Source organism: Notolabrus celidotus, chromosome 6, assembly GCF_009762535.1.
Source record: "Notolabrus celidotus isolate fNotCel1 chromosome 6, fNotCel1.pri, whole genome shotgun sequence".
In the NCBI taxonomy this organism is placed as follows: Eukaryota; Metazoa; Chordata; class Actinopteri; order Labriformes; family Labridae; genus Notolabrus; species Notolabrus celidotus.
In genome coordinates, this window is record NC_048277.1 from 36,793,937 (window position 1) to 36,806,221 (window position 12,285).

At 38.2% G+C, this 12,285-nt stretch overlaps 1 protein-coding gene across 1 annotated transcript in view; it reads left to right on the forward strand.

Annotated features, from left to right (window-relative positions):
* The first annotated feature begins 3,610 nt into the window (after window positions 1-3,610).
* LOC117814067 overlaps window positions 3,611-12,285 on the forward strand; it is a 55,946-nt gene continuing 47,271 nt past the window's right edge. Inside the window, exon 1 of the mRNA XM_034685177.1 lies at window positions 3,611-3,626. Within this exon, the coding sequence (XP_034541068.1) occupies window positions 3,611-3,626 (16 nt within the window). The remainder of the gene's footprint in view (window positions 3,627-12,285) is intronic.

Sequence of the window (12,285 nt, forward strand, 5' to 3'; positions counted from 1 at the left end):
AGCACCTTTCATACAAATTATATGCAATTCAAAGAGCTTTAAAGGGATTGAAATACAAGAAAGAAGCAGAAATCAAATAATTGTGAAACATATTAAAACACAAAAATGTATTTTGAAGTAGAGACTAATGCACACCAACAGCAATGAAATATATGTAATTAAAAATAAGTTAGAGCATCAAAATAACAATGCAAATATAAATAGTTAGAATAAATAAATTAAAGGCAAGGCAAGGCAGCTTTATCTGTATAGTGCATTTCATACACGAGGGCAACTCAATGTGCTTTACATTAAAACATTAAAAGCATTGGAGACATTCAGACACGCATAAAAGAACACAATTAAAATGACAAATATGATAAAACAGAAATGAAAAGGAAAATTAGAAATATATTAAAAATTACATTAAAATTTTAATTTAAAGTGGGTTAAAATAATCTAAGATAGGAAGGCAGTGGCAAATAAAAAAGTCTTAGTCTTTGATTTAAAAGAGGTGAGAGTTGGAGCAGACCTGCAGCTTTCAGGGAGTGTGTTCCAGATATGTGGTGCATAATGACTAAACGCTGTTTCACCATGTTTCGTTCTGACTCTAGGGACTGAAAGCAGACCAGTACCTGAGGACCTCAGAGGTCGAGGTGGTTCATAAAGTAGTAGCAGATCAGCAATGTATTTTGGGCCTAAGCCATTCAGTGCTTTATAAACCATCAGCAGGATTTTAAAGTCTATTCTCTGACAGACAGGAAGCCAGTGTAGAGATCTAAGAACTGGAGTGATGTGGTCTACTTTTTTGGTCCTTGTTAGGACTCGAGCAGCAGCATTCTGTATGAGCTGCAGCCGTCTGATGGACTTTTTAGGGAGTCCTGTAAAGACCCCGTTACAGTAGTCTAGTCTGCTAAAGATAAATGCATGGACGAGTTTTTCTGCATCCTGCTGAGACATGAGTCCTTTAATCCTTGATATATTCTTAAGGTGATAGTAGGCGGACTTTGTAATGGTCTTAATGTGGCTGCTGAAATTAAGGTCTGAGTCTATGACTACACCAAGGTTTCTGGCTTGGTTTGAACATTTCATCATTGCAGATTGGAGCTGAGCAGTAACCTTTAACTAAAAATGGAAAGGATAAAAATTTAAGATAAATAAAGGCGCTAAAAATATCAATACATTTGCCAAATAATAACAACAAATAGTTAAAATAATATTGAAAAAATAATTAAAATCAATATAAAACATTAAAATAAAAAATAATGGAATTAAAAAAAAACATTATTTTTACCCACTGCATCAGGTGCAGTAGGTAAGGGTTCATCCTGAAGCTACTTTCTGGATCATATGTTTCCCATTATCTGAGAATTTAAATCACCCTCTTGAGTCTCTTTAGCAAAAAAAGCTACTTCCAAAATCATGCTAGCTTAGAGTTAGCCGCAAGATAGTTAGCACTAAGTACTAAGTCGAGCTTCTGCTGTATTTTGTTAGCTTTGAGCTAAGTAGGCTACAGTTTATTTGGAGTGACCTCTTTGATGAACAAGATGGATTGATGAAGAACATAAACACGGTAAAAGCACGGTTATTTGATGTTGTATTTTCACAGCTGGGAAAGCTTTCTCTCCTTATGCTAAGCTAGGCTAGCAGCCCCTCTGGTGCTAAGCTACGCTCCTGTGAGAAGAGATTCATGTTTTCATTCGTCTCTGGAAAACGAGGACGTTTATGTAAATGTGAAATATGATTTTGCTTCCACCTTTGTGCTGTTTGTAATATGAAGCCTGAACTCTGGACCTCAATTCTAAATAACCTTTTCATAAGCAATTGAAGTATTTCCTCTTTCCGTAGGAGGACTCCGCTCTCTTCATCATGATAGAGGTGTGAGAGCAATGTGAGGATTTAATTAAGTATCATGGCTGAGGGGAGCTGCTGTTCAATAGGAAATTGGTTTGATAATTGGGGGCTAACGGGCTATCACAATCACACCGCTGCTCCGCCGCTCCAAAGGGAGAACTGATTACCTGGTTATGTATTACAGGCCTGTACAGACTTTCATTTTCTTCATCTATCCCCCGGCTGGGCTCACAGAGTTTAATTTAACGCGGGGAATGAGAGCGAGGCTGGAACAACGGGGAATGATTGGGTCAGTAAAGCGTCGCTCGAACAGCAGGAGATCCCTCAGAGTGAGAATTCATTCTGTAACGAGACGACAGAAAGAGGCCGGAGCTGACTGAAGCTGACAGACGGAGCCACTCAGTTTGTGTTGCTTTCCATGAGAGAGCCCACTCCGGTTAGAAAAACATTAGATTATGTATTTTATCTTATGTAATGCTGTCTCTATCTATCTCATTGTCTCAGCCCAAACCACAACGATCGATGAGTCTGAACCAAACATCCCTCAGCACATGGAGGACGTCCAGTGTGCATCAAATGACCTGAAACACGTAATTTACTGTTGCTTGATGTGAAACCACGACTAACCAGTTGCATGCAAAGTCTATAGATGTGTCCCAGTTCAAGGGCTGCATCCTTCAAGGGTGCATATCAAGACCTGTTGTTTTGCAGCGGCGTACACAAGGATGCATCCCCTGTGGCCGAAAACATCCAAATATTCTTTGTGCGCTGGTTTAAACAAGACAGTACGCTCTCAAGTGATTTTTAAATCGTATCATTATCCCCAGTATTCAGTAACCTCTGCATCATCCTCAAACCCACTCTCTTCTTCAAACCACAGAACTCAGAAACGTCACCAAAACATCCTCCTTCCACCTCCGTAACTCCTTCCACGCCTCAGATCCTCCCTCTCCTCCTCTGCTGCTGAAACCCTCATACACGCCTTCATAACCTCCAGACTGGACTACTGCAACAGTATCCTTTACGGCCTTCCCTCCACTCACCTCAAAAAAACTCCAATACGTCCAGAACTCAGCCGCCCTGCTCCTCACCCAGAGCTCACATCACACCCATCCTTCAGCACCTCCACTGGCTCCCCCATACAGCACCGAATCCACTTTAAGATCCTCCTCATCACCTACAAAGCCCTCAATAACCTCGCCCCCTCATACCTGACCCATCTCCTCAAATGCCACTCCCTGTCTTGCCGCCTCAGATCATCAGATGCCAATCTCGTGTCCCCTATCACCAAGTCCAAGCACCGCACCTTGGGGGGACAGAGCCTTTGCCATCACTGCCCCGACTCTCTGGAACTCTCTCCCTCCAAACATCCACAACTCTGACTCTCTTCAATCCTTTAAAAAACACCTCAAGACCTTCCTGTTAAAAAAACATACAATACATAACCTCTACTCCCGCCCCACATCGGTACTTGTTCTGATTAATTGATTGATTGATTGATTGATTGATTGATTGATTGATTGATTTTTATTATAATCAATTCTTATTCTTATTCTTATGACCTTACTTATTTACTGGCTGTGTAAGATGCTTGATTCTGATTGGTCAAAACCCCTTGATGATGGTTATTAACTTTCTCTAACATGAGCAAAACCAGAGACAAACTGATCACAGGTCATGTCAAATCAATCCAAGGAAATGAGTTCAGACACATTTAGCTTCTGCCTGTTGACTCCACAGACCGTAAGGCAGTGGCGTAGAATTGTGTATGGACCGCATGGACCGCATGGACCGTATGGACGTGTCCCTACCAGTCTCAAACGATGGCTGAAATGTCCCCACCAATATTAAAGGTGACATATCACGCTTTTTTCATCAACATATATTGGTCTAAGAGGTCCCCAAAACATGTCTGTAAAGTTTATGCTCAAAAAAACACTTTGAAATCAGATTTTGGTCTGCCTGAAAAACCCTCTTCTTCAGTCCTCCTCAGAACAGTCTGTTTTCTCTCTGACCACGCCCCCTCAGGAAGTGGATGTGCCCTCGGCTCTCCGGCACGTTGATCTAATGTTTACATGTTGGCTGAATATACGCGGCTGCTCAGAGATCACGTTACTTCAACCCTCTGAATCTGATCCAGAATCTGATCCTGACGGAGAGGCGCCTGCAGCAGGACCTTTCTGAACCATTGGTCACAGATTTAGTGTTTCTTGTTGTTTTATTTATCAGTATGTAGACGTGTGTCTTGGTACACAGCTACGAACATGTAGCTATGTGGCTATGCTAACTAGCGCTAGCAGTTATCCATGATAAATAAAAATCATCCACTAGATCTTCAAATCTGCAGACGTGGGGAGTAAAATCGACCTCTGCCAGAAAGGCAGCAGGACCTTTCTGAAGGATTGGTCACAGATTTAGTGTTTCTTGTTGTTTTATTTGTCAGTGTGTCGACATGTGTCTTGGTACACAGCTACAGCTACAGCCAAAGCTACGAACATGTAGCTATGTGGCTATGCTAATTAGCGCTAGCACTTATCCATGACAAATAAAAATCATCCACTAGATCTTCTAATCTGCAGACGTGGGGAGTCAAACCGACCTTTGTGTTTATTAAGACAGCCTACAACTAGCATGCCTCCCTCCTAAGCTCCTTGTTAGCACACATGTGTGCAGGGAATGAAAAACAGAGGAGGGGTTGAGTTGTATTTTATACAGTCTATGGGCTGAACAAGCTCCGAGCTCTGACTCCGTGACAGACCGGATATTGTTGTTACGTAACAAAAACACTGAAGTCTGAAACGGCTCGTTTCACACACATTTACAGAAAGGTGGAGAAATCAGAACAGGGGCAGAATGGATTTTTTTAATTCTCGGGGGGTTCGTAGACAGGGACACATATTTCAGGTAGAGAACCATTAAAAAGTCCATTTTGCATGATATGTCACCTTTAAGGTTGAAGGGGGAAAAAATGTGCTTCATGCGGCACACAAAGGGTTAAATCCTTTACCTCTTCGGCACCAACTCCCAAATACATCTTTGAGACCGGTCTGTTTTTTGATTGGCTGAGCTCCCTGTAGGCTGTTTCGCTTGCAGTGTTGACAGTGCACTCATGTCTGAGGATGTCAGCAGGCAAGAAAAGAAAGATGGACATTAGAAGCTATTTCAACAAACAGAGTTTAAGTCACCAGAGGAACAGAGTCCCCCCTCATAGGCATCCGCTAATGAATGCAAAACATGGTTTCTATTGCATTCCAGATGAATGAACCTCCGCCACATTTTTCAATTCCAGCAATCAGACAAGAACTCGTGTCTTCTCGTGTCTTAACATTGACTTTACATTTAATCCCCTTTCATGAACGACTGTGTTCCCGTTTGGTGTGAACGACTATTCAAAGGCTGGATCCTTCACAGTCTGGGGCTCTGCAGAGAGTGCAGCTTCAGGACTTGGACACTGGAGCCTGCAGCCTGTAAAGTGTAAAACGCCACACTGCTGTCATCACGGAGGCAGACGGTCAACAAGAGAATGAGGCAGGATTTGTGTCAGCAGCACTGGTCCTGGTTTACTCTGCAGCCACACTCCATGTCTGGTGTTTGCTTTCAGCGCGGACACCTGCAGCGCACATGCTGCATCGTGTCCTGAGAATCACACGCCGAGTACCACGACATGCTTTTGCTTAATTAAAGGAAACACAGGGCTGGTGACGCAGATTAAATGTAACTTTGTTGTGTTTGATCTGGTCTGTGATAAACACAGGGGACAGTTGTGTTTGTTTGTTAAGTTTATGAAGAAACATGTCGTCTCTGCGTCTTCATGTGAGCGTCGGAGGAGAGGACTGAAGTCGGGACCACTATAACACAAAGTATGACAAAGAAGAACTGTCTCACTGATGTCAAAACATGGATGCACAACTACTTTCTACCACTAAACTATGACAGATCTGACCTTTTAATCATCGGCCCCAAGTCCCTGCCACTCTAGTGACCCTATCACCCCCGTCCACCAACACCTCCATTGGCTCCCTGTCCCTAGACCACATCCATTTCAAAATCCTGCTTCTCACCAACAAAACCCTCAAACCTCCTCACTGACCTCTTCCACCACCTCTCTGACCTCCTCCACCCTCACACACTCACCAATAATCTCCATTCTTCTAACCTCCTGTCTCCACCTCTCAGAACCGAGCACTGAACCTGGAGGGACAGAGCCTTCTCTGTAACTCAGTCCCCGCACACATTCAAAACCATCTATGACTTAACTTTGAACTTTGGTTCACTGTATTTAAGTTTCTGTTTACTTTATAATTTTTTATTTTATTTTTATAATTTTATTATAATTTAATTTTTATTGTTTTAGCAGTAATATCATCATTACTATTACTATTAGTATTGTATTGTTATTATTATTGATATATTTGACGAGTTCATTTGCAACAACAGTTAACTCACTTTTGAAAAATTAAAAAATGTTTCAAAAAACATTTTTTTTTTAATACTAGCTTTTGGTATGAACAATCAACTGAGGTTTGACTGAGTCAAAAAGACTTTACTAATCAGAGATATGTTGAAAATGTAACTTTATTAGGAATCTATATAAAAAAGAAATATATAATTTTTAAAAATGTATAAAAACTGAATTATCTGTTTTTGCAAATGAACTCTTCATTTATTATTATAATTATTATTATTATTATTATTATTATTATTATTATTATTATTATTATTATTAGTAGTAGTAGTAGTAGTAGTAGTAGTAATTAAACTGTTATTATTAATTGTATTATTATTATTATTATTATTATTATTATTATGTTATTATTATTATTATTATTATTATTATTATTATTATTATGTTATTATTATTATTATTATTATTATTATTATTATGTTATTATTATTATTATTATTATTATTAGTAGTAGTAGTAGTAGTAGTAGTAGTAGTAGTAATCAAACTGTTATTCTTCTTCTTCTTCTTCTTCTTCTTCTTATTATGTTATTATTATTATTATTATTATTATTAGTAGTAGTAGTAGTAGTAGTAGTAGTAGTAGTAGTAATTAAACTGTTATTATTAATTGTATTATTATTATTATTATTATTATTATTATTATTATTGTTATTATTATTATTATTAGTAGTAGTAGTAGTAGTAGTAGTAGTAATTTACTGTTATTATTATTATTATTATTATTATTATTATTATTGTTATTATTATTATTATTATTATTATTATTTATTTATTTATTTGTTTTTTTAATTTATATTATTATTGTAATTGATATATTTATTATTATTATTATTATTAGTAGTAGTAGTAGTTGTAGTAGTAGTAGAAGTAGTAGTAGTTATAATTTACTGTTGGTATTATTATTATTATTTTACTATTATAATAATTCTTATTATCATAATTCTTATTATTTTATTAGGAGTAGTAGTGGAAGTGGTAGTAGTGGTGTTATTATTATCATTATTATTATTATTATTATTATTATTATAATTATTATTATTATTGTTATTGATATATTTATCATTAATTTTAGTAGTAGTAGTAGTAGTGGTAGAAGAAGTAGTAGTAGTTATAATTTACTGTTGGTATTATTATTATTATTTAACTGTTATAATAATTCTTATTATCATAATTCTTATAATTTTATTAGGAGTAGTAGTAGAAGTTGTAGTAGTAGTGTTATTATTATTATCATTATTACTTTTTTCTTGATCAATTATGTTTTAATTTATTATTATTAAATATATTTGTATTAATTGTATCATCATAATAATATATGTTATTAACATAAAACACACTGAGTTTATCTATTTTAAATTTCTATATCTTTTATATTAATACTTTTTGTTACGTTTATTTAACCAGGAGAAACGACGAGGTCCTGCACACAAACATAAACTAAAGTACACAACTTTATCACAAGTGAACCTTCAGATATGTGTCAGAATCAATAACGTAGTGGATATCACTCAAAGGGAGGATTTTACAGTGAAGTTGCATGGTGGATAAATGCTGTGTGTCTCTGTGAGAGTACAAAGCCGCTCAGCTCTATATGTACAGTGTTGGTTCATGATATCATACTGCATGCTCTGCTGTGCTCTGCAGATGTTGGCATGTTGTTTTGTAACATCTCAGGAAACAGAGCAAGGTTGAAGCCAAAAGCACATTTCTCCCAGGCGGGTCGAGAAGAATCGTCCGAGTTAACTTTGTTCAGAAGGTGGTCACGGGTCAAAGACGGCTGGACACATAAATCAGGCACACACCAATTAAAACAAGGGTCAGGCAACAGGTCAGACAGGCGGAGGCACACGAGACAGCCCTGCAGAGGCTGCGAGGAGAGCACATGAGCTGGTGTTAATGCTACAGTAATGGAACGGGAGCAGGTGGGTGGGTGAGTGGGAGAGAGGCGGGTGGAGAAAGTGACCCCTGGAAACTCCCTTTTATCAAGTGAACAGTTTGGTTTTTGGGACTTTGGTGTGGTTCCTCCATGTTTCCACGCTGTATGATGTCGAGTCTGAGGAGTTTTCCAGACAGGGGCTCCTCTCTGAGAGGATCAGGAACAGCTTTAAAGCAGGGTTAGTGTGTTTATCTCCACGGAGAGCAAAGGAATGAACCTGTGTTCAAATCTGGACCAGGTTGTGACAGCTGCTAATTCACGTCATGTCACTCCTGCTTGCTGTTACTCTGCCTTGCGCTATGTTTGTTGTTGTTACATCCAGTTACGTCAGGTGGTATTTGCATACTTTTGCATATTTAATAAAAAGTTTTCAGGGAGATGTAAAGTCTCCTCGTCGTTCCCTCGCTCTCTAATTGACTGCTCGCTGTGAGGCTGCAGAGAGGAACACAGAGAGAGGCTCTGACAGTGTGTGGATCGCTCCGTCTGAGGGCCGAGGTTACAGATGCTAAAAATAACCAATCAGCCTTTGAGCTTATTGTCTGCTGTGCGATCAGCAGCATCAAACTAAGACTGATTCTTCTGAATAAACATGAAGCGATGAAGATGGACGACTCACTCTGACCCCGCCGTCCTGACAGCAGGGGCGTACTCAGGCTGTTTGAGGGGCGAGACGAAGAAGGGCCCCTCTTGTATGCACCAGCTAATTAACAATACTGATTCAGGTCCATTTAAAGGTAGTGAGGCAGAGGTAACAAGACGGGGTGTGGGGTCTTCTTAATTCCCTGCATTCTGATGAACAATTATGCAAAAGTTTGTGGTGGAAACTTTCAAAATAAAGCAACTTCCTGCATGAAGCTCATCTCATCTGTCATTTTTTACTTGCTCATTTTAAAACTATGGGGAAATTGGGAAGACAGTCTAGCTGCAGACCTCCGTGACCCTGCTGAGCCTTAAATGTCACGAGGGACCCATCACATCTTGGACACTGAGTTTAAATGAAGGGCACAGAGGGCAGAGGTACAGGTTGCACTTTTGCAGCATTTGACTGCAGGCTTTGAGCTTCATGAAGTGATGGAATGATGAATGTACAACAGATAGAAATACTGTTACAAGTCAGATCCACTCAGGGAACAAAGTTCTGATTGAACAGGATTCAATCACGCAGCACAGCAAAGTATTTTGTGCTGCTTCAGTTAACATTTCCTCCTTATGGCCAGAACGTCCAGAGGAACCTACGAGACAAGGGAGCTCAGGGACTCCAGAAAGGTCTATGGTTAGTAACTTTAATGGGACAGGAAGAGTTAAAGTAAGAGACGTCAGAGAGAGGAGAGAGAGGGAAAGACAGGATCCCAGTGTGTCAGTCTAAGCCTATAGCAGCATAACTAAGAGCTGGTCCAAGCCTTAGCAAGCTCTTTAGCCAGCAGCAGTTAGCAAGTTACAGTGGCAAGGGCAAACTTCCTTCAACAGGCAGAGACCTTCAGCAGGACCAGACTCATGTTAGACACACATCTGCTGAGACCGTGTTGGAGAGAGGGATAGAGGGAGATGAAGAGAGAGAGAGAGATGATAGTGGGGAGACTGATAGTAGTAGTTGTAGCAGTTGGAGTCTGGCACGTCCACAGCAGCAGGTCAGAGCAAACCTACGGGACAAGGGAGCTCAGAGACTCCAGAAAGGTCTATGGTTAGTAACTTTAATGGGACAGGAAGAGTTAAAGTAAGAGACAGGCAGACAGAGGGTCTGATCTCATCTTAATCCACCATGAGCAGAGCACTTTGCAGCATTTAGCAAGTTACAGTGGCAAGGACAAACTTCCTTTAACAGGCAGAAACCTCCAGCGGGACCAGACTCATGTTAGACACACATCTGTATAGTGATGTCGTTTCAGTTTAGGCTACACAGAGCCTGTATTTTAAAAAAAGGTTAAAAAGATGTGGGTGTTTTCCAAACGTCAGATTGTCTATTAAAATGACTACAACATGTTGCATCATGGGAAATGTAGGATCCACTGTTTGTAGATCTTGACCCACTTAAACACGGCCGTCTATGCAGCTAACCTTTGAAACATCAAATGATTCTGCTTATTCTTTGTTAATTAGACTACCATGTTTTTATTTCTGTACACTCCTCCTCCTCCTCCTCTTCTTCTTCTTCTTCATCTTCATCACCCCCCCTTTCTTTCTCTGTGGGCCAATCAGGGAGCCACAATATGCAAATGTGTTTGTGAGAATGTCCTATTTCTTTATAAATAGCTGAACGCTTTAATGAAGGGGTGTGTGCTAAACAGACTGTGTTTGGTCCTTTGAGTTATTGAGATCACTATTTTACATTTTATTAAAGACATATTTATTATTTTAACAAAATAAAATAAGGAAATCTGATGATATTAGACCTTCATGCAGCAAAAAGTCACATTTATAGGAATAAACTCATTATCTGGGATGATTTGAAGCAATAAAGATGTGATGAGAAGTCAAAGCTACATGACTTAAAGGTGTAGAAATGACATAGAAGAAGAACATTTTTTTACCAGTGCACACTGGAAAAAATGCCCCTCCAAAAACAAGAAAAAAAAACGTATTTCAAGGTAGTTTTACTTTGAAATAAGCAAAAGAAATCTGCCAGTAGAAGAAGTGAAAATCTGCTTGGTAAGATTTCTTAAAATAAGATGTAATATTTAGAAAAGTGTGATCTTAAAACTAGCAGAACATTTATTATAAGCAGTATTTTTCCAGTATTTTAAAGCTTAGTGTCTCAGAATAAGACAGGAATGTTAACAATTAATATTTTTTCACTCAAAAAATATTTCTGCACAAATAATTTCATGTCAACTTCTTCATTTGAGATATATTCACCTTAATGTGAGTTGTATTACAGCGGCACTTCTCTAGGTTTAAGACCATCTTGTTCTTGAAATAAGATGACAAAGTTGAATTGTCTCATGTTGAGATATAATGTCTTCTCATAGTGAGCTGGATATACTAATATTCAGTCATGTTGTTCTTTAGGAGAAGACAGCTCTGCTCTAAAGGAGCTGTTTCATTGTGTGCATGGAGTTTGAGGAGGAAGATTTATATCTGATTTAAAGAAACAGTGTCTGAAAACTGAAACCCACCCTTAAAAACAACAACTTCTCTTTCTTTCTTTCTTTCTTTCTTTCTTTCTTTCTTTCTTTCTTTCTTTCTTTCTTTCTTTCTTTCTTTCTTTCTTTCTTTCTTTCTTTCATCCTTTCTTTCTGTCTTTCATCCCTTCTTTCTTTCTTTCTTTCTTTCTTTCTTTCTTTCTTTCTTTCTTTCTTTCTTTCTTTCTTTCTTTCTTTCTTTCTTTCTTTCTTTCATCCCATCTTTCTTTTTTCTTCTTTCTTACTTTCCTTCTTTCCTGCTGTCCCTCTTCCTTCCTTCCTTCCTTCCTTCATTTCTTTCTTTCTATCTTTCCTCCTTTTTTTCATTCTTTCTCTGTTTCCTTCTTTTTTTCTTTATTTCATCCCATCTTTCTTTTTTCTTCTTTATTTCATTCCTTCTTTCTTTCTTTCTTTCTTTCTTTCTTTCTTTCTTTCTTTCTTTCCTTCTTTCCTGCTGTCCCTCTTCCTTCCTTCATTTCTTTCTTTCTTTCTTTCTTTCTTTCTTTCTTTCTTTCTTTCTTTCTTTCTTTCTTTCTTTCTTTTTTTCTTTCTTTCTTTCTTTCTTTCTGTCTTTCTTTCTTTTTTTTTTCTTTCTTTCTTTCTTTCTTTCTTTACTTCTTTCCTGCTGTCCCTCTTCCTTCCTTCCTTCCTTCCTTCCTTCCCTCCTTCCTTCCTTCCTTCCTTCCTTCCTTCCTTCCTTCATTTCTTTCTTTCTTTCTTTCTTTCTTTCTTTCTTTCTTTTTTTCTTTCTTTCTTTCTTTCTTTCATCCCATCTTTCTTTTTTCTTCTTTCTTACTTTCCTTCTTTCCTGCTGTCCCTCTTCCTTCCTTCCTTCCTTCATTTCTTTTTTTCTATCTTTCCTTCTTTTTCTTCTTTATTTCATTCCTTCTTTCTTTTTTTCTTTCTTTCTTTCTTTCTTTCCTTTTTCCT